The sequence below is a fragment of the Talpa europaea genome, assembly GCF_964194135.1.
Source record: "Talpa europaea genome assembly, chromosome: 12".
In the NCBI taxonomy this organism is placed as follows: Eukaryota; Metazoa; Chordata; class Mammalia; order Eulipotyphla; family Talpidae; genus Talpa; species Talpa europaea.
In genome coordinates, this window is record NC_140079.1 from 87,344,936 (window position 1) to 87,360,856 (window position 15,921).

Consider the following 15,921-nt stretch of genomic DNA (forward strand, 5'->3'; position numbering starts at 1 on the left):
GTGATGGCACACAGGAGAAGCTGTGATCGGATGAACAAGCCAAGGTGCCCAGGAACTTCCGGCTCTCCCAGCACCTGCTGTGGGCACAGCTGCCCAGCAACCTCCACTCACACGGGATGTGAGGAGTCCAGGCCAATGTGGGGAGTAGGGGTATCTGGTCTCTGCAGCCCCAGCGGGACTTTATACCAGGGTCCCCCAAGTCTTGGAAATCTGCCAGCCTGGCTGCCAATGCAGTCGATGCATTTCGCAGGCATGGGTGAGGCCTGGTGCTCACCTGCAGGCCTCAGCAACACGAAGGCACACACTTAGGAGGTGGTCATGCAGGCGGGCCTGGTGGAGAGCACTGCCACCATTTTGGGGGTCTGGCTGGAGCTCTGAGCATTGCCTGGGGCAGGCTGGCAGAGCAAGGAAGGCTTAGCCTCCTCTGAGACACCCAAGGGTGCCAGGGAGTCAGAAGAGAGGCTAGCCTCCAGAGGAACCCCACTTGGCAGGAAGTCTAGGGTTCTCAGGGGGCTCACTGGGGGTGAGGACCTGTCCCCACAGCAGCAGCCACAGCAGGGAGTGGCCACTACGTGGGTGTCACCCTGCTCGTCCTGGCTGTGACACTGCTTCAGGTGGCCGCACAGGTGACAGGTGAGGGCTGAGTAGATGATGCCGCTGCCCAGGTCATCCTGGAGGGGGTCTGTGGCCTGCTCCAGGGCACACAGGGGCTTCTGTCTGTCCTCCCCTTTGTCCACAGGCTCCAGCTGGGTGCACTCTGGGTAGCTGCCTGGGGGGAGTGAGTGCTGAGGACTATGAGGTGGCTCCATGTCCAGTCCAAAGGTGAGCAGAGGGCGAGAGACTGGGGCAGAGGCCTCAGGGCAGCCAGGAGCAAGGCTCTGGAGGGGCTTGTAGGCGCTGTCCCCACTGCTCCCCTCCTCCCCCGATGTCCCTGGGCAGATGGCACTGCTGGCGAGCAGGCTGGAGAAGGCCTTATAGCCCGTCTCTCGGGTGGGGCCGCAGCCTGCCCCCTGACCATCCTGGGTGCCGCCCTGCTCCACTGCCCGCAGAAACTCCCGGTAGTCGCTGAGGGGGGTGGGGGCAGCGGCCATCCTGTGCTGGAGGACACTCTGGCGAAGGATCTGCTCCCAGGTTTCCGGCTCTGGATGGAGTGTGGGGAGTGGCTCCGAGGGCTGCTGGGCAGAGGGGGTGCCATGGCCCACTCCCCCATGGCACACAGACGGCTGGGGGTCTGGGTTGGGCACACCAGGACCCGAGGGCGGGCTGGGGAAGGGGCTGAAGCTGCGGTAGGCGGGGTTGTCCGTGACGACGGTGGGCATCTCTGTGAAAGTCGGGCTGGCTGGGCGCTGGGGCCGAGCGGCCCACAGATCTGACTCAGGCCCCTCGCTCTGGCAGGTCTCCTGGGGCCCCTCCCTGGGAACCCCCGTCCACGGCATCTGAGCACTCACAGTTCCTGAAGAGGGAGGAAGGCAGGACCCCTCCAGGCCCTGCGGGTGAAAGTCCCCATCCTCACCTCCCAGAAGATCTAGGAACAGGTTCTCTGTCAGCCGGGCTGCAATTCCCTCTCTGCCCTCCAGGAAGCTGCCCCCGCTGTTGTGGGATGATGGGCAGAAGCTCCTTTTGTCTCCCTCCACTTCCTCCTCCCTCTCCTCCGGCGCCTCCGACAGCTCCACACACCGCACCACGCTTATGCTCTCTGGCCAGAGAATGGTCTTGCTGACCTCCACAGGACGCAGTGGTGATATACCAGGGCCCTGCAAAGGCCCATTTCTGGCAGCTTTGGGGGCGTCCTCACCCGTTCCCATGCCATGCTCCAGGAAACAGGGCAGGAGCTTGGTAAGACAACTTTTCCAGTGTCTGCAAAAGCAAGCAAAGTTCGGTCAAGGTTGGGGTTCTTGAAAAACCCCTATTCATCCTTCAGAGCCCAGCTTGAAATCACCCTGTACTGACGTCTGTTTATTGCAGATATGCTTCCTGACTTTCTAACCAATTCATCTTCACTACTAAATGGGGAACTTTCTGAAAGTAGGGCCCATGTTTTATTTTGGGGTTTCTGGAGCCAGTATACCTGGCATCTAATACAAACTTAATCTACTGCATAAAGAAGTCTTTGTCGGGGATAGTAAAAATACTTATCAACACCACAGCGTAAGTGAGGACTAGATAGAATAGCTGTGGGGTTGAGAGTCCCAGAGACCCCTGCTGTGCCAAAAATCTTTCATTACTGGATTGTGGGTAGGTCCAGGAAGCCCCAAAGGAGCAATGAAGGAAGTCGGGGTAGCGATGGGATACTGGGGGATACTGTGGCTATTCACCAAATTGTTAACATTTATGCAATTACATGCAACATTTACGTCCGCATTTTAACTGGTTCAGCTGCCCTGGCTGTTACTCTATCAGCCTGGCTCAGGCCAGACTGGGCATTCCCAAGGCGCTTCAGCATGGTCCTGACCAACCAGTGAACCCCAGGCAGCTCAGCCAGCAGCTGATCTACCCAGACCACTCCTCCTCCTGCCACCTCTCCAAGCCCAGTGTCACAGGAAGAGAAGGCAGACATGGAGGTGCGGATATGACCCCTCTCCCAAGATGGAGTCTGCCACCCAGTTCCATCACCTCTACATCCATGTAGCCCATGACTTAAGCTCATATACATACGGGCACTTGATTGGTTCCTGGCCTCTGGCTCGCTTCCCCCACAGTGATACCTAAAATAGAGACAGCTGATGAAACAGAGTGGCGGGGCCTGCCAGCCTGGCCTGGCATACAGCAATGGTCTAAGGGTTTGCTCCTTGTGTTAGCCTTTACACCACACAGGTCAGAGGTCTGCTCAGGCCACTTCAGCTCTCTGAACCTCATGTTCTGGGAATTAATGAGACTGTCCTTAAGTTACGTTGAATGGCCACAGTATTCTGAAATTCCTCCCACCCCTTGAATTGGGTCTGGCCAGGTGACTTGCTTTGACCAACAGAACTTGGTAGAAGTGACACTGTGCTAACTGGGCTGACTTGCTTGGGGGTGAAACCCATAGCTTGGTTAGCTCCACTGCCCCAGATGAGAATAAACCAGCTGCCAGGCCTGTGAGTGAGGCCACTAGAACCCGGCCAGCCCAGCCCAACTCAGGATCCTTCTACCCCCACCACTGAGTGGAGCTCGAACTGCCTGCCTGCAGGAGCGAATAAACGGCTACTGCTTTTAACTAGAAATTTCAAGGTGAGTTGTTACACAGCAAAGCTAACCGATACATAAACGGCAGTGACTGCGCAGGCACCTGTAATATACACTTGACTTATCTTGTCTCAGTGACTCCCAACATCGATCCTGTTAGGTAAATACCACTAGAACCCACAGGAGGGGCTGAGACTCTGAGAAGTTAAGCAACTTGCTCAAATCCACGGTACAGATAAGTGAGAGTGAGGCTTCAAAGCAGGCACCACTGGGCTCCAGAGTCAGAAGAGTGTGGAGAGCTGAGGACATCTGGACCTTCTGTTATAGACAAGACCTGCACCCCACCACCTCCTTCCCAGAGAACTCTGCTATGGCTCAGGCAAACCCCACAAGGCCATCACACTAGGGAAGGTGGCCCCCCTCCCAGTTCAGGACGGCCACCTGGCTGGTCCAAGGTTCCCCACTCCCTCACAGGTAAACAGTTTAGGAAGGAGGATATGATGCAATTCAGGCCAAAGAGAATGGAGGCTAGATGTGCTGGTGCTTCAGGGGCAATTTCCTGGTCTCAGGAGAAAGACAGAGGAAGCTAGTCCCATCCTGCCGCTCCTCTTGGTCTCCTGCCCTGAGACAGGTGCCTCACCAGGAGGTGACAGGAGACCTCACTGGTTATCTCCTCCCAAGGGAGGGAAAGAACCAAGAGGGGACCCCACCAGGGGATGAAAGAATGGCTAGGAAAGCCACAGGGAGGGCTGGGAAAGCCTCCAGGGCCACATTAAGCTGCAATTCCAAAAGCCAAGGTGTTCCCCTCCCCTACCTGAGAATCCTGGATGACAATGGTCACCATGGGGCTGCGGGCTGGGTTGGGAATCTGGTCCCACCATTCTTTCTTAATCCTGAAAAGGAAAAGGAAAAGGTGTGGGTGTGGGAACCACTGACAGCTTCTCAGCTGCTGACTCAGAGCCTCACGGTAGATGCGCCATCCGTATTTATTGTTGAACAAAAGGACCCCAAGATGTACTTTCCCAGCCACTCTGCTCCCCAGAGGGCCGGCTCAGCTGCATCCTGTGTTAAGCCCAGGACTCACTTGAGGATGCTGACATAGCAGGACAGGCAGAGGACCACGATGATGATGCAGGAGATGCTGACGCCGAGCGGGAGGTGCTGCTCCATGGGCGGCTGAAAGTCTGCAAGTGTTGGGGGGGGCGTGAGGCTGAGCCCTGCTTGCCACCGCCTGGGCCAGCCCCCCAGAGTTGGAGACCAGGACGCGCCCTCCCAGGGAGACCCTGCATGGACCAGTCTCCTCTCCACACTGTCCTCCTCACTGTCCCCTGCCCCTACAAGCCTGGAGCCACTCAAGGACCTTGAATTTGTCATTGTTCCTGGAGCACTCTGGAGTAGGACTACCTGCATCAAAGCCTCACCTTCTTGTTGGTGACACAGATAAGCCCCTCACCCTCTCTGGGCCTTGATTTCCTCATCTGTACAATGTTTGTTTTTTAAAGATTTATTTATTTATGCATACAAGAACTGGGGAGTAAGCCAGAAGTGTGGGGGGTGAGAGGCTCCACTAGAGAGAGTGGGGAGCAGAACAGGAAGATTGAGTACACTCCTGAGGGGAGCAGCAGGTGAGACAGGAGAGGTCTGCTGTGCCATGTGGGTCAGCTACCTGGCTGGGGATCGAACTGGCTGCAGTGGCTGGTAAGAGCTTGATAACACTGTCTTTAACCCCTGCGCCATGCTCATCTGTACAGTGTTAATAATCGTTACCTGTTCCACAGGGGCATTGTGAGGATGACCCGATTCCACAGGTGATGTTCTCAGAACCGTGCCCACTTGTGCATAAGCACTTGCTGTTACATATCTCCGTCACCAGCTCCCACAAGCACCCCCTCTGCTGGGGCCTTTCCTATCATTCCGTCCCTCACCCACTTTATTTTCTTCCAGACTTACTACCACCTGGGTCTAGAGCTACCAGATTTACTTTTTGTTTACTTGTTTATTTTCTGTCTCCCCCTTAGGAAAGTCAATTCCAGAAGCACAGGGATTCTGTCCGTTTTCTCACCGCCGTCCCCCCAGCATCTAGCACAGGGCCGGGCATACAGTAGGAGCTCAGTGTATACTTGTGTTATTGATGCGCAAAGGTCCCCCACTCACAATTATGCCACCTGGTGCTGGGGCTCCAGTCGCTCCAGCTGCTCTTGTATTCCCGAGCCAAACACTTCACGCGGGCACTGTAGAAGGCCCCGGGCTTCAGGATGCTGGCTTGGAAGTACAGGGAGCACCCCTCGTACGTCACATCATAGAGTATGACCTGGGAGAGGAAAGGAGCGTGTCAGTGCACAGCCGGGGGTGGGGGGGGTGCCAGCTGGCTGTGTCCTGAGCTGACCCCATGGTGTTTAAAAGCCACTAGCGCAGTGTTTTGGGGATTCCTCCCAGCCAGGCCTTCATCTGTGACTTCCACAACCGCTAGCATTGAGGGAAGGAGGCCCAGCAATTGGCCTTCACCCTGGCCCCCCGATTAGCCAGATAATGTTACAGGGGTACGGTGACAACTCTTTTGGAGATTTAGTTTCCTCACAATGAAGGTGAGAGTCCCCACTTCCCGGCTGTGTGAGGCTAGGAAGTAACATAATATCGCTGTCCTCATCTGCAAAATGGCGACGGTCAGTGTGTGTACCTCCCCGCGTCGCCGGGAAGATGAAATGGGTTAATACGGACTGGCACTCAGGGAGGACCGGGCAGGGCTGGGGGGAGACGTGCAACAAGACAAGGATCCTCCTGAGGCACAACTGGTATCCTCTGTCCCCCAGGGCTCCCAGTACTGCTGCCAAGACCAACCTTGCTGGCAGAGACTCTCAGGCCCCGCCAGCCTAGCCCCCACTGGGAAGGGATCCCAAGATGTGTGGTTAAGCGAGAAAGGTGAGATGCAGACAGTAGGTGCTACCCACTGCCTTTCAAGTCTTAAGGGCCTCAAGGGAGAAGCACAGTGACACTGGCACAGACTGAGCTGGTTGGATGTCCCCACCCTGTGTAACCCCTCTTGAGTGGGGTGGGGCCTGTGGCTTGTGTCTACTATGGCAAAGATGACGGGTACACAGAGACGAGATGATGTAAGACTGTAATTCCAACTTTCTGGAAGACTCTCCCTTGCTGGCTTTGAGAAGGCCATACAGGAAAGCACTGAGTGGTGGTGGGTGGCCTCCTGCCCAAGGGCAGCAAGAACCCAAGGTGCCCAGCCCAACAGCCCACAGGAGCCCAGAAGCCATGATCCCTCAGTCAAACCTCAAGGGAGATGACACCCCAGCAGCCTGTGACAACTTAAGCAGAGCCCCAGCTCAGCCATGCCCAGGCGCCTGACCCCAGAGAGTGGGATGATAAACAGGTCTGTTCTAACACTATTGCATTTTTCTGGAATACAAGCTCCTTGGAAGGACACAGGTGCCTCCAAGCCCTGCCTGCCCTCACCTGCCGCCCCTTCCCTCCTGGCGAGAGACAGGCGCCGTGGTCAGCCTCCGGGAAGAGGAACTGAGGTTGGGGTTGGGCGAGAAACATTTCCATTCTAAGTCCTCCTGTACCATTTGAATTTTTTATGTAAACATTTACTTTTATGTTTTAAAAAACTTTTATTAAAAAATAAAAATGAAAATAAAATCTTTGTGCAAGATCAATTCTGAGAGTGAGTGAATGGCTCAACCCCCCCCACCAGGTGCCTGCTCTCTGAGGCGGTCCATCCCCGTGTCTCCCTCCTCAGGACCTGCAACCCTCCCAGCTCGGGCAGCTCCCCGCCCACTTGCAGGTTGGAAGCACATTTGGTGCAAAATGAGCAGAGGGGAGGCCTTGCACCAAGGAAAGCAAAGTCGCAGTAGGTTGCTGGAGAGACCCGAGGGCAGCTGGTGTTTTTCCAGTGGAGCTGAGGATGGAGCGGGGGTTACTGAAGGCCAGGGCAGGGAGACGAGGAGGCTCTCACCCCCCTCCTTGGTTTTTCTGGGTAAGCAAGAGCTGGAGCTAGAGTCCCAAAGGAATCAAATGTCTTATGCAGAGGAGGGAATTGGGAAATGCTTTACTAAGAAACCAAAGAGAAATACAATTTCTGAGAAACTATTTGCAGTTAATTTGTTTTTTAACTAAGTCAAGGTGTCTTAAAATCTGTTCCTGGGAGAAAGATCCAGGGGAGGAGACACAGCACAGGCTTTGGAGTTCAAATCCTGGGTTCACACCTCAATTGTAGCATTTCTAGCTGTGGGACCCCAGCAGGGCTTTCCCATCCATTGGTGACAATACATGTCACATAAGGTACATAGTGGGCACACAAGAAATGGTGGCCGTTATGTTGGTGGGCATGATCCTATGAATAGGCCTGTGATTCATTTCCTGCTTTTTTCACTCTTCATATTTCCAAATCCCCATAATCCTCAGCTTTGTCATTTTGCTCATGTACCTCCATCCGTCCTATCCCCGCCTCCCTTATCTAGAACACCCCATACATCCTTCAATGTCCAGGCTAAACATCCATTATAGAGCCTGGCTCAGAAAGAAGAGGGCAATGAGCAGTTCCACCCTTCAAATTCTACAGCAAGTCCCTAATCTCTTCTTAGAATTGCACCCCGCCCCTCACTGTGAGTCACAGCTGACATCTGCAGTACCGGAGCCAACACGGCTAGACACCTGCCCGGGATCTATGCCACTGGGTTCAGGTGCTAAAGCTGAGGGCAGGTAAGCCTCTCTCCAAGGCTAATAATCCTCACTTGGCCATCTCGTTCCCTAGGCCTCTGACTGGCAAGAGAGAAACATGTGACCAACTCTGACCAAGGACTAATGAGAGAATTCTTCAGGTCTAATTTTGTCCTGGTCAAGGGAGAGGCAAGGGAGGGGTGTCTCAGAGCCTCCACACCAGCAGCAAGATAGCTGGAGCTAGGAATCTGAGGCCCAGGGGCAGCCCTGAGCACCTCCACTGAGCCACATCCTGAAATGTGATCAATTCTGGGTTCCAGACCGGGGACAGAATGTGCTTCAGTGTTGTCAGTCTGTTCCCCTGTCCCAGGACCTCCCACAGGGAAATCCTTCTCCCTCGTTTTTTGGCCCATGTGCTTTGGGCAGAGCCAACACAACCTGCAGAGATGGGGGGTGTGACTCACTTCTGGTCAATCAGAACATAGCGCACAGCCTGTGACAGTTTCAGAGACTGCTCCATGATCTAAGCCAGGCAATTGACCATTGGTCTCAGGACTTTTATGGGGACTATCTGGAAAGAAAATTTTCCTCCATTATGGCTTGGGAATATAGGCCTGGAGCTGCTCGTTGGAGGAGGGAAGAGGCAGCCTAAAAATGAAGTCAACACAGAATAAAGCAGGGCCAAGAGATTCCTGGCACTGGATCCAGCCATGCCTAGAAATAAGCAAATAACATTTCTTTGAATCCCTTCAGCTGTACCTGTTTCTCCCCTTCAGTCTATCCCCTGAACTGAAGCCTCACAGAGAGCCAGAAAATGAGATTAACTGACAAAACCAAACCTGCCTCTTTCCTTGGCATCTATACACACCCTCCTTCCCCAGGTGCCCTCTGAGCTTCTACTGCGTTACCTTGGCTGGCTCATTCCTGCACCTACCCACTCCTGGCACGGTGCCAAGAGGGAAACCACAACTGAGAGAGATGGTCAACACCCATCACCTCCCCAGCTTGGCCAGGAAGGGGAAGCAGCCACACTGCCTGACTTGGGAGTGTCAAATGCCTGGGGCTGGCCCCCTGGCAGCCGAGGCCAGGTCAGCCCAGGCCCCAGATGCCCCGCATGGCTCACAGCAGGCTGTTGGCAACTCTGACAGTTAGAGACCAGGCCGTGGGAGGGAGGCACATGGGGCTTTCCAAGACCTGGGCACTCCAGAGAAATGGAGGCGTGTTTGTGACACTCTTTGTGCCAAGTGGGGGAGCCTGTCTTGGCTCCCACATTCTGGGCTTTCAACAGCCTAACAGGGTAGGTTCCCTCGTTATGCTTATGTTACAAGGAGGTTAAGCAACATGTTTGCAGGGCCACCAGGGCAAGTGCAGAGCAGGAACTGGGAAGGCAGCTCTGTGAATCGCTGAGGCCCACCGTGTTCAGACGCTGGCCCTCGAGGGAGAAGGTCTGAGGGGTGGGCAGGGGCGACAGGAAGTGACTACCACTTCTACCTGCAGCGCGCACTGGATGGGCCAAGCCGTCTCTGGTGGGCGGCCCTGGCTATTATTACTTGATAGCTTCCTGTGAATCAGTTCTCCCTTTTGAAAAACGTCAATGCAGTCATTTAAAAGGGAGCCCCGCTATCACTGCTGTGAATGGAAAGCGAGTGTCACATGTCACAGAAAAGTAAAGGCCACAAGAACTGAGCAACAGCACTAAACGACAGTTGCACCTGTTTTCTGGGGGAGGCGCTGGGACCCCGGCCTCCTCTCTCTGTTACAAAGGGGGCTTGGTAAACCCATCTGCTCAGCTGAGCTGTCTTTCTTGGCCAGGCAGGGTCGGGGAGAGAGCGGGTTTGCGGCTCTCCCTGTGGTCTTACCGTGGGGCTCTGTCTTAAGTGTGTCCCAGGTAGGACCTAAAATCTAGGAATTCCACCCCTGGAAAACACGGATGCAGCCCATAGTCCTCAGTCGCCAATGAGGAACAGTGACCCTAACTAAACTCCCCTCCCTGCCCAGGCGGAGGGCTGGCTTGGTCCGCGGCCATCGTTTGCCGCTCCCTGGTCTGGGTGAGCGGTAGATGGCGGGGCGGGGGGACTGGCCATGCACACAGCCAGGCACAAGCGGGGGCCCTGGCCAGCCAGCCAGGGCATCCTCTCCACCTCTAGCTCTGGAGCGTGAGCCTCCACCCGCCCGATCCCAGGAGGTGGCAGAAGCCCGCAGCACGTCCACTCACATCTGTGGGGTCATTTTCATTTGAAATGTTGATCTGGTAGTTGAGCTGGGAATACAGGTAGTTCTCGTGAGGGTACGGGTCACTCCACGTCAGCAGCCACTCGGAGACGTTGGGACGAACAGTGAGGTTCCTGGGGGCCGGAGGTTTCACTGTGGAGATGAGCTGAATGAGGGTCTGGTTGGGGTCAGCGGGGAGGCCTGGCGTGCAGACCAGAGGTCGCCGAGACCACCTCCAGGGCATGTTGATTATCCACAGACACAGAGTCACAGCAGAATTACAAGGGTACACTGACTGTAACGCGGCCAAAATTCCACCTGTCACTTCAGTGGTTTTCAAATGCCTTTTTACAGTAACTGCAAAGGGTGTAAGCCAAAGTAACCCAAACTGTGGGTTTTTCCATTAGGCCTTTGCACTTTTGACCTCATCTGTGTCCCATACTATCACTTACTCAGTATTTTTATTTTGATTCCTGTATTTTAAAACTTAGTTTCTTAGGCAATCATACCCATGAGCTCACAGGCATATATAATAGGCATTAAAATCAGCAGGCACACGTAAGACTCATTTAATGCATGGGCTTATTCGTGGCCAACTGACATAACCCCTGACCACCAACAGTATCAGTAGGTCCCTCAGGAACTGGCGATGGAGGGAAGCCTGGGCTCCGACAGACTCAGTCTGCAGCTGTGTGATCTTAGGCAGGTTACTTGCCTTCTCTGTGCTATTGCTATAGTCTGCTCAACCGCAAAATGGGGATAATAATTCTCTCCTGGAAACTGGGGCTCAGAGAAGTAGCTACCTGCCCAAACCCACACAGCAATTGTGTTTTAAACTCCTGTTGCTTTACCCCATGCTTTACAGCTCATGATAAATGCCTGCAGAACTCTGGGTACCAGGAAAAGGTCAGCCTTGAGAGTCATCCAACAGTCTGACCAGTTGACAGGATGGATGAACGGCTCTCAGGTCAGATTTTGATTTGCAGCAAGCATGCCTTCCCTCACCCATGTTTCATCTCACCCCCCGATTTGGACACAGAAATTCAGAGGGTTGGAATATCTGAGGGGGGCTGCTGTATTGCTGAGCCCAAGCCCATTTCCAGGATGGGAGAACTGAGTCCCAGCAAGGGGCAGGACTCCCATTATGTCTGGGGAAAGATAGGAGGCTGCTGCCCCCTCAACCTATTGGAACCTGCCTCCCCTGCCTCAGAGGCCCAGGGGCTGGCTGCGGTGATGCCTGCACCCCAGCCCACCCTGCCCCACTCACCATTTTCACTGGGTTTGAAGGAGCCATTCCACAGCAGCTGTCTCCCGGCCCACAGGCTCAGCTGATAGATGTCCTCCCTGGCGACGTCATCTATCGGCATATAGCACACGCACACCGTGCCCTCTTTGTTCTCAGGGACACACGTGAGGTTTCTGCAGACGTGGGTGGTAGTTAGAATGGTCACATTTAGGCTGGCTGTGACACACAGGCATCTCCAGGACATGCCTCCAGGAACCACAGGAACTTCCAGCTTCCCGATGGTCCTGCCTCAAGGACCTCCTCTGGGGACATGGGAGTGGAATGCCCAAGGTGTGGTGGGGATGGCTTTCCGTGCAGCCACAGCCCCTCTCCACACTCACCATGGACTCAGACATCTGGGGCTGAGGCCTTGGTCCTGGGCCTTGGCTCATTCCTGAAAGCCAGAGAAAAGGAAGAACCCAAGGCACTCGGGACCCTCTTAGAGCTCTCACATGTCCCAAATACTGTTTATCCCAGTACAGAGTGTCTATTTCAAGCCTGGCACATTGCCTGTAACACATGCCTGGGGCACCACATTAAAATCTCAATGTGCCACCTAAACCAGCCAACCCCACATCTCCTGGGCTAAGTCAGGGGTCAGCAAGCATTTCCTATTAAATGTCAGACAGTAAATATTTTGGACTTGGAAGGTCGTTTTCTGTCCCAACTACTCAATTCTGGTGTTGCAGCACAAAAGCAGCCACAGACAATACTAAAGGGTAAGCATGGCTGTGTGCCAATAAAACTTTATTTATAAAGTCAGGTGGTAGCAGTATTGGCCTGTGGCCATAGTCTGCAGCTCCCTGGTCCAGGCCAATGTCCAGAGCACAGAGCCCAGCCCATCAACCATAGCATAGCCTGGAAATCCACCTGTCAGTGTGCCCTATGTCTGGCATGCTGTGTGTCCCTGTCTGTCCTCGTCACCACCTGCTGTGTGTGCCCATCACATCCCAGGCACCTGTAACAGCACCTGCATACCAGGATTCTCCCAGGGAACCACCTAGAACAATGCCACCCACTTTCCATGATGCACCAACCATCACAGTGAACTCTCCACTCAAGACTAAGCCCCAAAAACCAAAGTGTGATCAAGCACCCCTTAGGCCACTCTTTGTAAAAATACTAAGACGTGACTGCCATTTTCACTCTCACAAGTATATGGTAGACTTTTCCAGAAGCCACATTCCAGGTGATGATGTCACTGCTCTGATGGCATGTTGAATGTGGGTCTGCATGTTGCTGTGATGTAGAATTTCTGTCTTAATTTCTAATAGGGTAAATATTGATCCACATAAACTACCTAGACAAAAACTTTCGGGGGGCTCACAATATTTTTTTAATGAAGGTAATATTGGTTTCATTAATTTTAAGCAGGCAAATGGGTCCTGAAACCAAAAAGTGTGACAACCACTGGTCAACACAATAATCCACCCACCCATGCATGCCACATGTCCTGGTAACTGGTGACATACTCACCCTATCTTACACAGGTCTCGGGTGCCTCACCTCTAGGACCGAGCTGGACAGCTGCAGTCAGGGCACCATGGGACCAGGCCAACTCCCACGGCACACCCAGTGGACACAGACTCCCCAAACTCCCAGCACAGACTTACTCAGAGTCTTCAGAATTGAGCAGGTAGGTCAGGCGGAGCTCAGCACTGCAGTTGGTAGGACCGTCCATCTTCCACTCACAAGTGGAGATGCTGATGTAGTCAGAGAAGCAGGTGGGCTCATGCAGGACCTTCATACTCCCTGGGGAGACATGGATACTTGAGCACCCAGAGCTCGACCAGCATGGGGAGCACACGCCCTGGGCACAAGTCAAAAACCAGCCCAAGCGAGACCAAGGCCCTAGGCCCATGTGTGCCAACCTTCACAGAACTGGGGCCAGGGCCTGGGCTCCTGGAGTTTGCCAGTTGGCACAGGAGTGACTTCTAAAGCTGAAGATGTACACTTAGGTGTGGGATCCTTAACAGGGAATGGACCAAAGGCACTGCTAGCTTTTGCAAACCCAACTGCTTGGCCTTGGCCAAATTAAAGGAAAGATAAGGACAGTCTAAGGCTTCTGCCCTGCAGCAGTGTGAGCTGGGGAGGTGCTGCGTCCCATTTGCCCATTTCCTGTCCCCATGCAGGGCATATCCCCCTGTATGCCCACTTCCCCTGCACATGCAGGAGGCTGCTCCATGGTCTTGTCTTGTCACCCTGGCTTCCGGTTGGGTTCCACCAGTATCAAAGGACAGGATGAGGTCGGGTTCCACCACTATCGAAGGACAGGATGAGGTAGTTAGCTGGTGGTAGGGCTGGAGCCTGAACCCAACAGGTTGTATGCTGGGTTTGCCACATTGTCCCAAAGCCTTTGCCCTCCAGGGGCAAGACAGCAGGCACCTTCTTGCTCCTGTGCTCAGCACAGGATCCACCATACCTGTATCCATTTGCATTTGTTCATCAGGACTTCCATGCTAAGAGAAGCCTTATCTATCTCATAAATATCTCTAACTCGGGCCTCCCTGGTGGCGCAGGGAGTTAGGACGCAACCTATGAAGCTGTCCGGAAGCCTCTGCAGCACGAGTTCGATACCCAGCCAGCCAGGGAGAAACCCACATGGCGCAGCAGACCTCTCCTATCTTGCCCGCTGCTCCCCTCAGCAGTGTACTTCAGTCAATCTGCCTGTTCTGTTCCCCACTCTGTCTCTGGTGAATCCTCTCACCCTCCACACCTCTGGCCTGTACCCTGGCTCTTGTATGCATAAATAAATAGATCTTTAAAAAAATAATCTCTAGCTCACCCCATGTCCAAGACAAACTCCTGATCCCCCCTCCCCCCACCAAATGAATAAACAAAACACAAATAAATCCCCCTCTGCCTCTCAGAAGTGACAAGTGTGTCCTTCCCAGTCGCTCAGGTCAGAATCTGAGTCATCCTTGGTACCTCTCTCCTCCACTTCAATCAGATGGGTCCACAGCCAACTCCCTCTCATGTCCTCCTTGGTCCAAGGGAGCAGCACCGTCTCCCTGGCCTCCCAGCTTCCACCTCCCAGAGGGGTCCTTTTTACTGTGACAGGGCATGTCACTTCTCTGCTCAAACTCTGCAAGGTCCTTTTTGGCTCCATGGTCCCGTTTCTCTCCCCCCCCACCCCCCCCTGCTGCTCCTCCTCCTGGCCACCACACTGGCCTCCCTCAGTCCCTCCAACGTTTCAGACAACCCTCTCCTTCCCCCCAGATATTTGCATGACTCCCCGCTCCTTCAAGTCTTTGCTCAACTGTCACCCAATGAGGGGTTTCTCTAAGCTCATATTTTAATTGGAATTCTACTTCTCCCCCAGCGTCCCCAATCCTCCCTACTCTGTGCAATATTGACTTTTTCTTTCTTTTTTTGCCAAAGATGTTTTCCATCAGTGAAGATTTCCAAAATCTTCAGAATTCGCTTCTACTTCAGACCACTTGTCACTGACGAGTCCCCGCTCTCCCCCCTTACAATATATCCTCAAGTCCAGGGATCTTTGGTTTGTTCACAGATCAGCCCGGCGGTCTGGCACATAAAGGCAATCAACTTGTGCTGGATGAATGGATGAACAAAGGAATGGCTGGGAGGTGGTGACTTACCAGCGCCTGCTGCCCACACCAGCATCAGGCAACTCACAGAGAAGGTGATTCTGGAGCAAAGCCACCCCATTGGGAGATCCTAGGGTGCCTGCTGAGAGAAAGGCAACTGGTTAGCACTGACTGGGGGCTTCTACCATCCCCCACTCCAGGTACAACAGTCCCTCCTCCCACACCATTTGAGTCTCTGCCAGTAATGAGCCTTCCACATTCACAAGAGCTGTTTATATCACAAAACAGAACCCACTGGACACAGCCCAGCCTGGGAGCCACACATTTACGCCAAGGATGGATCTTGAAAAAAAAGCCCATGCCTGCTAAGCATGAGCAAATCTTCGGATTTCTGGAAGTTCACAATACTCATGTGTGTAAAGATTCTACTAAGTCTTGCAATAAAGAAGGTAATTTCTTTTCCTTCTTTTAAGCTGAGTCTTACCGAATGTATTTCCATACCCAGCTTTTATTCTGTGTGCATGTGCCAAAACCCCCAAACTGAAAGGATTTACTTCCTTGAAATGTACTTTGGGGATGGTGATCTAACTGGTCAGCCTTGCAAAGTGGACCTAGAGTCACCATGGTATTCGCAGCCACTATGAAGATGCTGTTCAAAGTGTTAGATTTTCTACATTATTGTCTAGTTCCCCTCCTCCTGTTTCATGTAATCCCGCAGAGCCTCCTCCCCTCCCACATACACCACCACCTGCGCTCCATGCTTCCTCACCCTTGGACTCTGGGATCAACCTGTGACTAGCTTTGGCCAGAATATTAGCACAAGTCACACATGCTGAGGATGGCTTTTGCACACCTGAGCTGGCCTGTTGGAGGACAGTTACATGCAAAGGACCCGGCTGTGCCATTCTGTGTGAGACATCATGTGTGTGAGCAGCTGACGTCAGATGGGTGAGCGAGCAGCTGACATGAGATGGGTGAGCGAGCCCAGCAAGATGAGCCAAGCCCAGGTAAGCTGGCTCCCTAAACTTGAGTTCAATA

At 53.7% G+C, this 15,921-nt stretch overlaps 1 protein-coding gene across 1 annotated transcript; it reads right to left on the reverse strand.

The window, feature by feature from the left end:
* Positions 1-305: 305 nt before the first annotated feature.
* IL4R (interleukin 4 receptor) lies at positions 306-15,004 on the reverse strand (the record flags this gene model as incomplete). The annotated part of the gene is made up of 9 exons (XM_084250211.1): positions 306-1,857; positions 2,656-2,705; positions 3,980-4,058; positions 4,250-4,349; positions 5,320-5,476; positions 10,052-10,248; positions 11,315-11,466; positions 12,946-13,084; positions 14,935-15,004. The coding sequence occupies 9 exons, from the start codon at positions 15,002-15,004 to the stop codon at positions 306-308; spliced, it is 2,496 nt and encodes an 831-aa protein (XP_084106337.1).
* Positions 15,005-15,921: the final 917 nt, after the last annotated feature.